We start from the raw sequence: 15,039 nt of genomic DNA, 5'->3' as shown, positions 1-15,039 counted from the left end.
TTACCTAATAAGAAAACGATTAAATGTGCAGTTTTTTCTATAATATTTTATTGTTAATTAGATTATTTGTGTACTCATAAGTTACATTGTATGTAACATGATGGAAAACGGACGTTTCTTAACCAGGAGGCCAGTGCATTTGACGACCACCGAGGACGTGTAGATGCAAGTGATACACCGATTGTGCCCCGTTTTTACCGTCGTTGATGACTAAACGAAAACCGTTATCGAGACCCTGTTGTTTCGCGACTTTTCGAGCAACAATCATTAAATGACCCAATAAGGCTTCGTCCTCATCCTCTGCTTTCGAGAGTTGCTCAATTGGTTTTCGTGGAATCACCAGAAAATGCACCGGTGCTTGGGCGTTAATGTCACTAAATGCAACGCACTAGCACAATAAAAACATCTTTTAATAGTATAATCCTAACTAAGACATAAATTACGTTATGCTATATGCTTTAAATGAGTTTAATCGCTCTTACAAGGAAAACTTAACTGATCAATGGATTTTGACTTAATATATCAAAGATATATTGACACTTCTGACTTTCTGTTCAAGCGCAGGATTAGATTTGGCATTTTAAACTTCAAATACTTATACTTCTGAACAAAATTTTATGAAATTATTCTATGTTAGAGAAAATGCAGTGGAAGAAACAGAGTATAATAGTTTTGAAATCAGAATCAATTGATCAGTGGAGAAGGTTCCCTTCTTAACGTACAATATTTATGAAAAATGTTTTCAGTATTGTTAAAAAAAGACATCTACAACCGAGTATCAGAACTGGAATTTTTTTTACTACTGAATATCGCTATTTAACATTGAATAATACGTAATGTGCGATAAGTAATAAACCTGTAAATAACCTTTAGACTCTTACAGTGGAAATAGAATCTCTAAGTATCTTAACACGATTATTTTTCGATCATTCCATTTCATTTACCTTGTCATCTTCATAAATGAAAGTACATGGTATTTCTTTGCGAAGTATTTTCCCAAAAATAGTATCTCCCCCGGCAACTGCAGTTTGAGCCTTATCCACTTCGGTCGCCATTTTTCTCCAGCATGGAGCGTGATTTCGTAGATTGACGTTCAAATACGACGATCGTTTAAATGAAGTTAGTGCAAAACGTAAAAAATGCCTCATTTTATAAGCTAGTGCGCGAATAGTTTAGTAGATTATGAAATAGCCAAGTTACTATTCTAAATTAATTGAGTTGTACGCTAAGAGTGCAATGTACAGATCGCCATATTACAGACACTGTACGGTGGGAGAATCAAATACTATGAGTGGTATGTGGGTAACAATAATTTACAACATTCTTGGATTTCTCGTCGTTTATTTATTTTTTTTTTATATATAAAACTATAAAATCTTTATTCTGTTGTCTGTGTACAGTCTTTCCAAAGGTTCTTCACACTTTTTACAAACTGCGCAATTAGGTATATATAAATATTATTCGTGGAGTCAAGGTTTATACACATAGTGAACATAAAATACAATATTAACTATTAATTTTTTGCTTTACTTGTATATGGCAGTGTACTTTCTGGTTTCTCGCGGTAGATCCTATGTCTTGCGAATGAATCTAACGGGTCAATAGGCCCCAGTCTTACAAGAATAATGCTATTTAATAATACGCTTATACAATTTTAAGTTTAATTAGATAGAAGGCATAGCGTTCGAGCAACTTTCAAAGGCACACCTATTTAATTGTTGTATGAAATTATATTTGGTGCGCATTCATCAATCTTATCTGTGTTTGACACAAAATATTTCCTATGAGTGGTTTCCGAGGTACTATTGCATAAACAAAACTGAGGATACTGTAGGATTCAAAGATGATAAAAAAACAAAAATAATTATAATATTTGAAAAATTATCCAAACAAACAACATACCAAAATCATTATCATTAGAGAATCGTTATACGTATACCCAGATATATAGTGATTGCGTACTATTAAGTGACGACAACCCATCAAACTAATGCAACAGTCGTATGAATTAAATATGATGACTGTTTCATAAAGTATACTTAACTTATTTTTCAATTATAATTTTTAAATGAGAAAAGAATATTCATAAGGCATGCATGGTTACAAAGATTCAAATTGTATCATAACAAACTATAATATTCGCTTAAAAAAAAATTCTGACATGTACTTAAAAATAATACGTACTTTTGGATACCGTAATGTCAGTCTGCATTTAAAGAAATGATTAAAAAGGCTCAAAAATACTCACAAAGAAAAATCATCACGATTCATCCTCAGTGAAATACCGATGTCTTAGAGCCCGAGCTGCTGTTAATCGTTTATGAGGGTCAAAAGTAAGCATGTTTTTAATTAAATCTAGGCCCTGTTCATTGAGATCAGGTATTATTGCCGCCAGAGGTTTTGGTTGTCTATAAGGAAATGCAGCGTAACTAAGGGATACGCTCTCGGGCCAGTCCTCTTGTGACGGAGTTCCAATAATTCTGTAAGCAAATTGAAACGCATTTTAATTCGAGCTATTCCGTTCTATAAAATACGAACGTTGCACGCCTCTGAAAAACTTACTGGAAAATCCTGTCGAGTTGATCACCTTCGCTCGTACCCGGGAATAGCGGTTCTAGTCTGTTCAATTCGGCCAATACACATCCTACGGACCAAATATCGATGGGTGTTGCGTAAGAGCAGCCCAAAAGTACTTCTGGAGAGCGATACCATTGCGTCACGACCTGTACACAATATTAACATCAATATCAGCATTATAAAAAGAATTATCATTAACGATTCGTTAAAATTATCAATTTACCACAGAAGTCAATCTCATTTCAAAATCATATGTCTTTGCCAAACCAAAATCTGCTATCTTTATCATTCCTTCTTTAGACACCAGTATATTTTGAGGTTTCAAGTCTCTGTGTATGATCCTGTGACTATGTAAAAATTCAACGCCTCTAACAATCTCTTTCGACATCTGCTTCACCAGATGCGGCGATATGCCCGTCTCTCGGCAAGAAGCTATATATGTTTCCAAATCCTGTTCGACATGTTCGAATACCAGCCACAACGTTAGCCCACGGGGTATTGTGTTCAACGCTTCATCATCAGGAGAAAAATGTAGGTAATTCCCTTGACAAACATCTAGTAGTCTGACCTGCGTGCATAACGAGGAATATGAATGTAAATGCGAAAATAAGCGCTACAATGGAAACCTACGATGTGCGGATGCTCGAATCTTTCGAGTTGTTTCAAGGTAGCGATTTCTCTTAGCGTAGATGTGGGGAGACCATTAGGTGTTAGAGGAAGTCTGACTTTCTTCAATGCCACCACGTGTCCTGTATTCTTGTCTTTGGCGCTATAGACAGTACCGTAAGCGCCGTTACCGATCAAAGACAAATGCTGATACACTGCATCCTCGCCGAGCAATGAAGCCTCAATGTGTAAATCATGTTCCGACTCGGCCATGCTGATAGTACGAATAGGAAATTCCTCCCGGCCGCTGAATCCCATTTGCACGATCGTTTCGAAGCTACCGAATTGTTCTTCTCTCGAAGAACTAGGCATCAATTTCGATGGCCCATCCAAACTAGATTGGATCAACTGCTTCGTACTATTCAATGCGTCTTCGCTGATGCGGAGCGCCTTTATCTTGGACGCATTACCGGATATCAGTCCTATCGCGTTCTCAGCTAACGAGGCTGCCAACGAGCTCGCTAACTTTTCGACGCACTCTAGTTCCTCCTTGCTTAGATCATGCTCACCCTTTGATGTGCCTTCGCTGGACACACCGAAAAATCTCGATTTCTTCGGAGGTGTCGGGGACAGATCAGGTCCGACCTCTGAGCTTGAACGTCGCGATGTTCCAGCCATTACAACATATCGGATTTTACCTGAAACCAATAAAACACCGATGCTAATTTTTGCATGGAAACATTTTCCCAAGAAGAATCATATGTTTGACTTTTTCCTCTTAATTCATTTGTGTAATTTACGTTGCAGGATGCAGTACATATAATTTAATTTCCAGATTAATATACGCTAACAATAAGTGGACGTCAGTATACAAATACACATTAAGATGTATTACGGCTATTTATTTGAATATATGCGAGACAGAGAATTTCTTTTTAAACATCTCAAGCGAGCTACTTGATTTTTCATTCAATTGGGATGCTCTAACTTTAGTTCCAGGTAGTACAATAAAACCCTCCCAGAAACGTTCCTCCCGAATAATAATTAACTAGAAGCGCAAAACTCAATTTACTGATATATTTATAGAGACACTTGCGGTAGTATTCGAAGCGGCAAGTATTCGTGTTTCATTAAAATTTCCCTGTACTGTGCAATCGTGTTGCACCGTCTGTTACGCGACATCTGCACCGACACCTGCGTACGTTTGTATAATGGCCTCCGGCTTATAGTCACCTTTCTGGAACATCTTGTAAATATACGAAAGGCCTATCTTATAGCCATGTTTTTTCTCGGGGTGTCAGTGATCGTAATCGACCAGCCGAAAATTCTGTTACCCGGGTCTCTCAACGAGGTACATACTTCTATATATGAATATAACATTGTAGCAACAATGGTTTACTTATTTAGTAGATAAAACAGAAAGTAATGTTAATTTTGTAAAAAGGTGTCGTAATCGTAGATTTAAATGTATTGCAATATATTAATTTGTGAAAACGTAAAAGGAAGCGATTTTACTGTATGTAGAACACTATGTACACCGTAGTTAAACATCAGGCTAACAAAATTGAATGAAGAAGGCGTGTGAGATAGTACCGGGTTACGTGGACTGATACGAAGACCTACTTTTCCGAACACGCGCGATAAAATAAGAAAATTCGAATAGTAGCTTGAGGACCATGAGACGCCGACATCTTGCTCGTGATGTAATGTTTGTCTGTATACTCAGATTTAATATTGCAGCAAAGCATATGGCGTTATCTCCACGTATGCTCGTTATCGCCGAAATTTTTTTGCCAGTAGAACGAGCTTTATCGCAAGAAATCTGTCATGAATGAGGTGGTAATTTATTCAACGACGACTGTCCCTTTCCGCTGACGATGCGACGCTTTTAAAAGATGTCAACGCGACTCTATAAATACCAATGGAATATCATCGTCGCGAAGGAAGCTCCGCAGACGACTTTATTCGACTCTTTGATTAAATTTTTTTATCAACTTCCTTTCGTAATTAGTTAGTGTGAAAAAAATGAACGGGAACGTTACGTCAGTTAAATCTTAAATCGTTAAACGAAACAGCAGGGCCTTCTAAAAGTCATTTACATGTCTGAGACGTCGGTGGTCCTCATGTCCATAAATAAAAAGAAAATCTGAAAAAATAACATCTATCATATAAGTTTGTCTATGTAACATTATCCTAAAACCACCTCCGCGACCCTATTGTGTTACATTTTGGAAAAATTTTCCACAAAAATAGGTACACGAATCTGATTGTAGAAACTGAGAAACTTCTCCCTCGTATCTTGTCACGAACCAAGAACCCAGACATTGGAATGTGAACGGGACAAACTTTTTCTCGAGAATTGAAAAAAGACGAATTATAAGACGATGTTAGCGGTCAACAAAAGAAAACCTCATCCAGCTCGATGGTAGATAACAGACGAAACACGTCGCATGAAATTCAAAGGATCTAGGAAAGTAAATAGCAACGCATATCAAATTTTCTATTATCTCGTGAGCCCGAAGAGGACAAGCACATAGTTATTAATATGCTAGAACACGAGATTCAGTTTGTCGGTAAATCGAAGATGGCACGTCGAATTGCCCAATATGTTCTGTATCCTCTACACTCTTACACGTGTTACGTTGCTTGCGTAGAATGTAGTTGCGTAAGACTTGGTAAATCGGATGAATCGCGGTTTTCAAATTGATGTTAAACCGCTAAAGAGACCGCTATCAAATGTACTTACGTGTAAACGAATTGAACTGATGAGATTTTAAGTTTATAATAATCTTGATGCAATGTTATTTCAAAAATATCTGTGGTTCCACGGGCGATCGATGATTTGAAAATTAGATATAGATTAGGTGCCGATATTAGGTAGAAATACTCCGAACTTTTGAGACAGGAAACGACATATAGACGAATAAGATAAACGTAGAGACGCCAATGCGTTTATTCATGGGGTTGACACTATAAGCTTTCAAACAACGAATACATACTCATCCCTTGCATTCATTACCATTTCCAGACAACACAGTTAAAGACTGAAAAAAAAAACGCGCGCGTGTGTATCAAGCTTGTAGTGGTATGTATAAGAATTACGCAGCGCTACTATCAATTTGATGGAGTTTACGATTCGACCCGAGATGAATGAGTTGGAATCGTGGAGTGTTCGAGGAAAATCGTAACGCGTAAAATCATCGGAAGCTGGATTTGTCTTTTTGCTATGAATCATTGACTATCCCTAACATGCATAGCGTTTCAGGTGTTTGAAAGACCCCACGTCCGAGACGTACTTAAATGAACGAAATTCGTTCGCGTTCGATTTCCTAGCAACGTCCAGTATATAGTGTATGTATGTACATGTAAGAAAGATCAGCATTTCGAAGTTATGGTTTTTAAAAACGTATCGACGAAATTCTGTCATTTCTGTTCGAATTCTAGAAACTTGAGAAGCACAACCACATGGTTGATGATGACGTTCCCTATGCATGCAGTTCGTAAACATGGGAAGTGCGAGGGGATCCACCCCCACATCGGTAAGTGGTTGACTCTTGTCTTATCTTCACGCGTTGCGACGCGACATTCCACGTTCTCACGTTCCACAGATACGCAACCATAACGTAACGGTCATCCTCACGATAAAAAATCCTAAGCAAATTAAAGAGATCGTACCAAGAGCAACGGAATCAAAGCGAACCGATTTATTCGGTCGACCGTATTCGAACAAAGGTCGAGTTAAACTTTCACCGAAAACCATTTCCGCAACGTAACTGCCGTCCGGTTTTTTTTTTAGCTCCGAATAGCGGCAAGAAAAACGAGCAACAAGTGTTGCGTCCTTCGATTCTTTGCCATCGAAAATCAAAAGCAGCAAGTTACATTCGCAGCTGCTCCTATCAAGTGTTAGGTGTATCCTTTCCATAAAGATATATTCGAAAAGGTGTATTGTCTGCGTGGCTGAGAAAGCATGGTTTCTTTACTTACTCATCGATTAGGTGCTGACCTCCCACGAGAGAAGCTTGGAGCGACGGGACCAATGAAAAACAGAGTCCGATTCCACGTGCCGGAAATGGGTATTAACAAATCTGCCCACTCTCCTCCCTCTTTGTTCCTTATATCCCTACGAGAGACGGACGCACGATTGAGTGCTAGCTTGCATACTAACAATAAGAAACACGAGCAACAAGCAGGATGGACGGAGAAACACGCTCCGATTGTCGCAGACAAGTCCCGACTAAAGTACTCCCGTGAGCGTAACCCAACGGTGGCTCGACGAATCGTCGCGTCGAACAGTCAAGCGACCGTACCACTCCGAAACTCGATGGTAAGTCGACGTCAACTGTACTGTGGACCGACCTCAAAAGTACTGACACAACCGGCGAACACACATATGACTGTGGCACAGACAGAGAAGTCGGTCGCTGTCGAGGCCAAGCCCTCAAGGAAACATGCCCGTCTCTTCTTTTGGGGGGACTTCGATGGAGCCTCGTTTTACATCGACCGCCATCGCCACCGACAGCTGCCACTATAGCTCTTCCAACACGCTCCGCCATCACGATTGGCTTATCCGTATGCACACAAAGAAAGGGAGGCTATGGCTATATGGTGCTCACGAGTGAGACACGACGCGTAGCATCGCATCGCACCCGTGCTGCACCGGCTACTATATATGTATAGGACGCCCAGATGCAAGTCCGAAAGCCTGCGAATGAACCACTGACAGGATTCGTTGCTACCTTAGAGTTTATATGAACCCCACGAAACGATGACAGGTCTATAACTATACACATATTCCACGAAACGAATTACGCTTCAACGTAATTTCTGTGTTTTAAAGGAACAGTCTGATTCATGTTAAATAGCTACTGATTCATTCAAAATTAAATCTCTGAAATCAACTTGGTTTTTCTGGAATTCGTCATTACTCAGCTACTATTAAGCATTCGAAACTGTTTTAACACAGGAAAGAAACATGAAACCGTAAGAAAGCTGATGAGAACGATTTTCTTAGGAAGACTGTAAAAATTACCCGATGTTCCTTGTTTGAGCTGGCCGTACTTCCCTCGCAGCGAGTCTCGGTAAAGGACCGCGGGAGGAGGAAAGAAAGAGAAAATGACAATAGAACGCGATAAGAAAAAGTGAGATCGCAGAGTGAACGAGAAAGTGGGTGGATGAAAGAGAAACAGAGAGAGAGAGGGCTGAACCCTGAGAACTCACAAAATCACAACCTCAGCGTCTAACACGAGACCCTACTCAAAACTACGTTTACCACGGTATTCAGGAACATAAGTGATCATTCCATATTCCTCTTACAAATAATAAAATTTTCGACAAACAGCTTCCAGTGTCGCTTTCCAACGCACTCCAAATAATAGGATAGAAAAAAACGCACCTTGTACGAACGTTCCTACAATCCTGTCGTTTTCTAGTCAAAAATCAGATTGACCTCGGTGAACTCGTATGCAATAGCACCACGTGGTTAAAAATTCTCAAGTTTTGTCGTCAATCGTCAACGCGAGCGCGTATCGTCAGGTCGTTGTTCCTGACGGTGGCGCCAGACTAGACTTCGCGAAGAGTCCAATCCCGGTTATCCAGCTCTGTCTCTCTCTTGCTTTCCGATCAGCGTCCGCTGCGCGTCCCGAAACATGAATGGAATGCTTCCTCCGGCGGCCGATGTACGCGACGAGAGACGACGCCAAATGGAATGGGCCGGGAGACTCTCCAATCCAGGGACGGACCATTGTGTACCTTCCTTAGGGCGAACTTCATGGTCATTCCACGAGCCTTTCTAAGCGACCCTTTTTTGTACGCTCGAAGGCTCGAATTTCCGGAATGGAAGAACACGCAGCGTTGTCCGTCGATGCCACGAATAATACATATACGGTATACGTGATTTGAAAGGAAAAGTAGTTTTGGAAAGGAAAGCACATCTTCTGAAAATGTACTCCGTTATGTATTCTGTTTAGTTGGATGAGCGGTTCGAAAGGTTTTACTTTTACTTGTGTAGTTTATTTATATCCTCAGGTCTCGTACATCATTTCAACTCGTTAATTTCCATTGGTTCTATGAAGTCGTTTACAGATATAGCGAACTCTGTTCAGGTGCATCGTGCTTCAGGCGAAGGCATTTTTTTCTTAAATAGGAGATGCTCGGCACCGCGATTAAACGAGACGTCACTGGTGGCGGGATAAAGAGGGGGAGAGAAAGAAAATCATTTCGCGCATCTGTGTGTAACTAACAATAAGACCATTTGGTTTATTGTAGAACGATTACAAGTATTTTCATGCGCGTCATTATATGTATAGTTATTCAAGCGGTTTGCACGAACTTATCTCAGGCAGCGATGAAAGGTAGCAGTTTTCTTCAAACGTGATTGCATAGGGTATCACCTACCTTGCAGTGAATCAATGCCTGCTCATCATTCCAACAATCGCCTCCGATCGGAATCCGTGCACGTTGGCGAGCGCGTGACTAATTAGGGAAGTGCATGTAGGTAAAAATCATTTTTCCTGGGACCTGCCATCCTCACAGAAAAGATTAGCAACGCTGCTACCTCGCCGTTCGAGTATTTCAGTAAAAACGGTTCGACTTGAAAAATGGCAGGGTTTACGGATATGACTGTTAACGCGGACACCGAACAATTCGCAGCCTTAGAGATATTTCGTGAAAGGAAATACGAGGACGTTCGAAATGGAGGGGATTCGAGTTCCGTTATATACCATGTAACTATATAGAATTCGATGTACCGCCGAGTCGACCATTGTTTCGTCTTACGGATAAAAACTAAAATGTCATAACTATTCGAGGGAAACGCATGATCTTTTTCCGGGAAGACCGAAAAACCGGTTCGCTGAACGCACTTCATGTATTTTTTCAAGAAGCTAAAAATTACCTAGCACAAACCGAGAACACGTTTGAAGACGTATAGAAGATGGAAGAATGGATTAAAATATATAAAATAGATTAAAATATATAGTATAAAATAGATACAATTACTGGTTTCTTTATCGTTTCTAAAATTTAGTTCCAACTAGCTAGATACCGTATACGCATCTGGCCAAGTTCCCAAAGAGATCTGTGTACTATATTTTCCAGGCAAATACAGAGGAATGAAAACCGAAGAACATAATGAACCGATTCTAGGCACGAGGGAACTGAGGAATGCCACGGAAACGCATATTCTGACTATTTATTATCAGGTACAACATAGCGCGTATCGACCCCGTCGGCCATTCTCGATTCGTCTGGACTGAACCTCTAAAGATAATCCCGACGGTTTAGACAGCTTGTTATGATTATTCCGGTAATCTGCGTAATGGTATAGTCGTCTTGTCTCCAGCTTCGTGACGTGAAAGATATTCGTAGCATGCATACAATTTGAGCGTGATCGTCCGATCCAATCGGACTCGTCGAATTAGTCTCGATTTTGTGTAGCTGAAACGAAGTTGAAAAGAGAAAAAGCCGACCTCGGTAGAGAAGCTATTTCGACAAGTCGTGCGATAAAATCGGAGGCGATGAATAAATAAAAAGGTGGGCGAAGCGATGGTCATAACCGGTCGGGAGTACGATGAACCATGGCATGGCGTCCTCGGAACGACAGAGCAATGGGACATTCCATTGGTGCGCGGCGTTAATTGCTGCCAGAAAGAAACTGTTCCCTTTTGTTGCTGCTTTCATCCAGAGCCAAGACTATTTGTAGGCTGTTCGTAAAAACAGAGGTGGAACCAAGGGTAGAACTAGATTTTTGACCATCGACACTCCTACGTTTCATGGGGCCTTATTATCGGGCCCAATTGCTGCCGCCGTAATCTTTCCCGTCTGTTCCAAAATGTTTTCAGCCTCGCCAAACTAGACCGCAGACTGGTTTTTGTTCAATTTAGAACCCCTATTGTTCAGCTTGGAATGAAAATAGAGAATCGAGCGGGGCCGTATCCTGGCCTTGGCTATTGCATAGAGAAACCCGAATGAGGCGGCGTATCAGCATTCTCCTATGCAACTGTATGTTATCCATATTGATCATATTTTTCTTGTTCTCTTTCTGAGATTCATGTACTTATTTCAGCCAACAGTTCCTTGAATACAATGCAATACATCTTCATCTTAAAAACGATAGTGAAATTGGTAATCGGACACCCTCTGTAGTCAATGTATAAAATGGTGAAACCTTTTTTCGTGATCAATAAATGATGGAATGAACTTGAAAACGTTTTTGAACCTTTAAAATCTACCGACTGCAGAGAGTTGGTAACTCGGTTATCGACTAGAGGAACCTGTCTTTCCATTACTTAACGATTGTACAAACTACCTGATCTGTAGCAGATTAGAGGTTCTTCTCAAAATGCGGCGGATGCGTCTCTCGCTTTTTTATTTGAATTATAATTTATCTAATGTTATTCCATTAACAATAGACTGAAAGCTAAGATAGGCGAAAAATTATAAACAAACATTGTAATTTCAGACGTGTTTTATTCAACCTCCTCTTTTAATCTCCTCTTTTATTATAAATAATATTCTTCTGCATAGAAGATAGGTAGCATAATTCTATATTTATTAAATTGAATAAAATTCGTTCAAACTGTATAGTCGTTACACACTGAAACATTAGCAGAAAAAAGTAACACAGCGGTTTAAAATATATCGGGGTTCTTTGAACCGATTAGAATAATGAAACAATTTTTATTCTATTCTTCTAACCCGGATGAGGATGAGTTAGTGACCGAATAATTTCATGGATACTTGCCCAGGGGACTGTCCGTTATACAGAAGCGCAACTTTAATTTTCTATGCGCGTAGTGCTGCAACTCGCAATCAGGCAAAGCCAATAAGCTCGTCAAAACTCAAAACGACGCAAAAAGGTGTGCCCGCGTTACGTGAGGTCAATGAATAAATAGCATTTACTAAGCCGACGAACGCTCTCGAAGAATTCTAAACGAAATCCTTAAAAAAAGGAAATGGATTTGGGACAGAAAAAAGGAAAACGAACGAAACTTCCCTGCAAATGCGGTAGCGAATTCAATTCTGGGTTTCCTACTTTTATACGAAATTACACAGATTCGATGCGCGCCTACTGTTTTGTACCAAGATGGTAGCGTGAAACACGTGGCGAATGAAATTGAAGATTACGGTGCATTCTCTAAGGAACGTCACGAAGATCAATGTTGCTCGTCTGATCGTGGAGGCAACCCCGCGCATTCCAGTCTGGTTTTACCATACCGAGAAAGAAGGAGGAGAAAGAAGAATAAAATGAAGGGTCGCAGCTGCGTACAGCAACGAGAGAGCGTTACTCAGGATTTGAGACCTGAGAGAACGATCGAGGCTGCTAAAGAAACTTCTCCACGAGATTCACATCTGTTAGACTTTCACGAGTTCGCAATTCCCTCAATTAATTATTATAATTGTACAAAATATTGTTCAATGACATTTGAAAAACATAATGCATTTTGTATATTTAAGAACAACTTGAAATAAATCTATAAACAACAGATTAAAGATTTGTTTCTTAATCACGTCTTAATCAAAATCATCCTGATACTTTTGAACCCACAAAATTTAAGGGATTTGGTCATTGTAATTGTGTTCTTCCAAAAACGTTCGTTTCCCTTTCGCAATGACAAGATCAAAAAACGTAGCGCAGGTGGAGAATCGACGACCGCACAGGTAGGACACGCTTCGATGCAGAAATCGCGGACAAGGGAGGCTGAGGAGAAAGAGGGAAAGAAGAAAGGTGAACCTTGAAGATGTATAAGGCCGCGAGCCAAGATGAAGGTTCCGAAAGAGCGGAGTCCTCAAAGGATCGGAAGGTAGGTCGAGGTAAAGTCAGCCGTAGAAGATGGGAAACTAAGAGGAGGAGGAACAAGGAGAAGAAGAAGGCAATACGTGTTTGAGGAGGAGAGCGATGTCAAAGTAGAGAAAGAGGAAACGGATTGAAGAAGGAAACTTGAGAGAAGAGAGGAGAAATCAGGATTTCAGTGGACGAACGGTAGAATCTAGCATGGTGGAAGCGAGCCACGGAGACGTGACGTATACACTCCAGAAGAGCATAGTATAGTCAGTATAGTGAACCATGGTGTGGCATGGGATAGTTAAAGTGGGAGAAACCGTGTATGACCGGCCTCAAACGTAAGCCAGTCCCGTGTGAACGACCGTGAAGAGTACCTCGATAAAACCTTCAGAGATTTCATTCTCTTTCCTTGAATTCATGTTTTAACTTCATCGATTAATCAAACCAATCTCTCGACCTTCAACAGGAATTATCATGCGAATCTTCGGTTGTAGATAGAATTAAATCGTGATCGTTAGTCCTAATAATTATTAGAAAGTCAGAAGGTCCTGTCAGCGAGTGCCGATTCTGTGCAAGGTCCATGGCACGCTTTAAACGGATTTATGGGATCGTGTAGTGTACGAGACATAAGTGTAACTTTGTGATACAAGGTGAGGTGACCGACGAAAATTGAGTAAATTGCATGAGAAAAGGTTGCAGAACTAGGATTCAGGATGTAAGAGAAAACTCCCATTAAGAATAGAACGTATGCTGTTGGAATAGACGAACATTGTATTCCAGTTTCGCGGACTTTGAACATTTCTAAAATCCGATTTCTAGTGAAACTTCCTGCGTAATAAGGACACGTCGCGTATCTTTGTACAGCGATCGGCCCGCATTGCGAGGTATGGTGAAACATTAATACCACGCGATACATGAAACCCCGAGAGAATTGGAGAGGAAGACTTCGAGGAAGAGGTGCAAAACTATAGTGAAAAGAAGGTGACGAATTGGCGGCATAAGCACATCGCATCGAGCAGTAAGGTTGACGCGTACACCGGACCTTACCGCGGCCAAGTAGGTCAACCGGCGTGCGCGAGAGTGCGAGACCGAATAAAAGACAAGAAAAAAACGGCAGCCGGTGGAAGGATAAGACGAGGAAAGGAAAGAATGGTGAGACGGGGGCATTAAAGTTTCCACGATGTCCGACGTTTTTACTCGGCATAGGTTCGCGATCCAAAATGGCGACGATCGGCTGGTATCGTGGCACGTTTTACGAAGATAAAGACTGGTCCAGCCAAGAGCACTCCTGAAGGATATCCTTCAAAGTGTCCTTGACATTAGCCTGGCCTTGATCAGGACAAGGTACACCTCTCGACCGCGCCGCGCCAAAGGAACCAGAATGGTAGGGCGCTTGGCGTCGAAGGTCCTACTGACCTTGTCGTTCCAAATTCTGTTAGGTAAGTAGATAAATCCTACTCACACCTCAGTACTCCTTAGTTAAGATCGAATAGTAGAATTTAAAATGCGAGAGTATGCCAGTACCATTAATTAAAGCTTCATGCACCTGTCTCTAATTAAACCGTGAGATTAGACTTCCCGTGAACGCGATATACAGTTCCTTTCAAATATAGTCCAATATTCCGATTGAGAAGATAATTCATGTTCTTCTTAATGAAAAAGTTCATATATTCTACTTGCTGTGCTTAGTGATTGATCGTCGAGTGTACACAGATCGTCTTGAAGATCGTCGCTAGCCGTAACACGATGCAAATACTCGACGAATTAATGCTTGAACCTGTTTGATGGGCTTTCGGTGCGGCCACGTGCGGTCGACTTTTAAACCGGTATCTTGACCTCTGTCGAAAATTTCATGACGTTCCAACGGCAAGATCGTGAAGACAAAAAGCGATACCTACACTGTCTTCAACGCTTTCAACCGGTCTACCATTAACGATCATTATCGCGAAATAATCTGCGATTTATATCCGAAACTGCCGTTTCTCCAATCAAGAAAGGAATTTTAATATGTCTCTCCTACGGATTCTGATTTGTTTTTAGAAATACTTTATTTAATAGAAAAAGATCATTAAACA

General features: G+C 40.6%; 3 protein-coding genes and 1 long non-coding RNA gene across 23 annotated transcripts in view; 2 read left to right on the top strand and 2 right to left on the bottom strand.

Moving 5' to 3' along the window:
• Positions 1–26: 26 nt before the first annotated feature.
• On the bottom strand, positions 27–1,249 carry HINT1 (histidine triad nucleotide binding protein 1). Its single transcript, XM_018038033.2, has 2 exons — positions 945–1,249; positions 27–388 (listed from the first exon to the last, which is right to left on the bottom strand). The coding sequence occupies exons 1-2, from the start codon at positions 1,146–1,148 to the stop codon at positions 119–121; spliced, it is 474 nt and encodes a 157-aa protein (XP_017893522.1). The 5' UTR covers positions 1,149–1,249; the 3' UTR covers positions 27–118.
• Positions 1,208–8,568, top strand: LOC113463879 (uncharacterized). 17 transcript variants are annotated; one of them, XR_003388718.1, is made up of 4 exons: positions 1,208–1,294; positions 4,019–6,534; positions 6,628–6,722; positions 6,792–8,081. It is a non-coding gene; the product is annotated as an uncharacterized LOC113463879 (long non-coding RNA). The 17 variants fall into 17 exon arrangements; XR_003388723.1 differs by lacking the exon at positions 1,208–1,294 and adding an exon at positions 8,195–8,568 and having other exon boundaries at positions 3,888–6,534; positions 6,792–7,955; XR_003388719.1 differs by lacking the exon at positions 1,208–1,294 and having other exon boundaries at positions 3,888–4,182; positions 4,270–6,534.
• The window catches only part of LOC108633063 (cyclin-dependent kinase 4), a 27,393-nt gene continuing 13,678 nt past the window's right edge, over positions 1,325–15,039 (bottom strand). Inside the window, exons 1-5 of one of the 3 annotated variants that reach the window (XM_018038032.2) lie at positions 8,576–9,702; positions 3,208–3,881; positions 2,801–3,145; positions 2,563–2,723; positions 1,325–2,480 (exon numbers count right to left, since the gene is read on the bottom strand). In XM_018038032.2, coding sequence (XP_017893521.1) covers positions 2,261–2,480; positions 2,563–2,723; positions 2,801–3,145; positions 3,208–3,861 — 1,380 coding nt within the window. In that variant the 5' untranslated portion in view covers positions 3,862–3,881; positions 8,576–9,702 and the 3' untranslated portion in view covers positions 1,325–2,260. Of the gene's footprint in view, positions 2,481–2,562; positions 2,724–2,800; positions 3,146–3,207; positions 3,882–7,167; positions 7,251–8,575; positions 9,703–15,039 lie in introns of those variants that run through there. The other 2 variants (XM_018038031.2, XM_026810952.1) reach the window with 2 other exon arrangements.
• pwn (calcium-binding EGF-like domain-containing protein pawn) overlaps positions 14,209–15,039 on the top strand; it is an 11,382-nt gene continuing 10,551 nt past the window's right edge. For both annotated transcript variants that reach the window (XM_018037900.2, XM_026810948.1), the window contains exon 1: positions 14,209–14,403. In XM_018037900.2, the coding sequence (XP_017893389.1) occupies positions 14,346–14,403 (58 nt within the window). In that variant the 5' untranslated portion in view covers positions 14,209–14,345. The remainder of the gene's footprint in view (positions 14,404–15,039) is intronic.

The sequence above is a fragment of the Ceratina calcarata genome, unplaced genomic scaffold (genome assembly GCF_001652005.2).
Source record: "Ceratina calcarata isolate Rehan_Ccalc_2016 unplaced genomic scaffold, ASM165200v1 scaffold180.2, whole genome shotgun sequence".
NCBI lineage: Eukaryota > Metazoa > Arthropoda > Insecta > Hymenoptera > Apidae > Ceratina > Ceratina calcarata.
The sequence above is the reverse complement of the archived record's forward strand: the minus strand, read 5'-3'. Positions and strand labels throughout refer to the sequence as shown.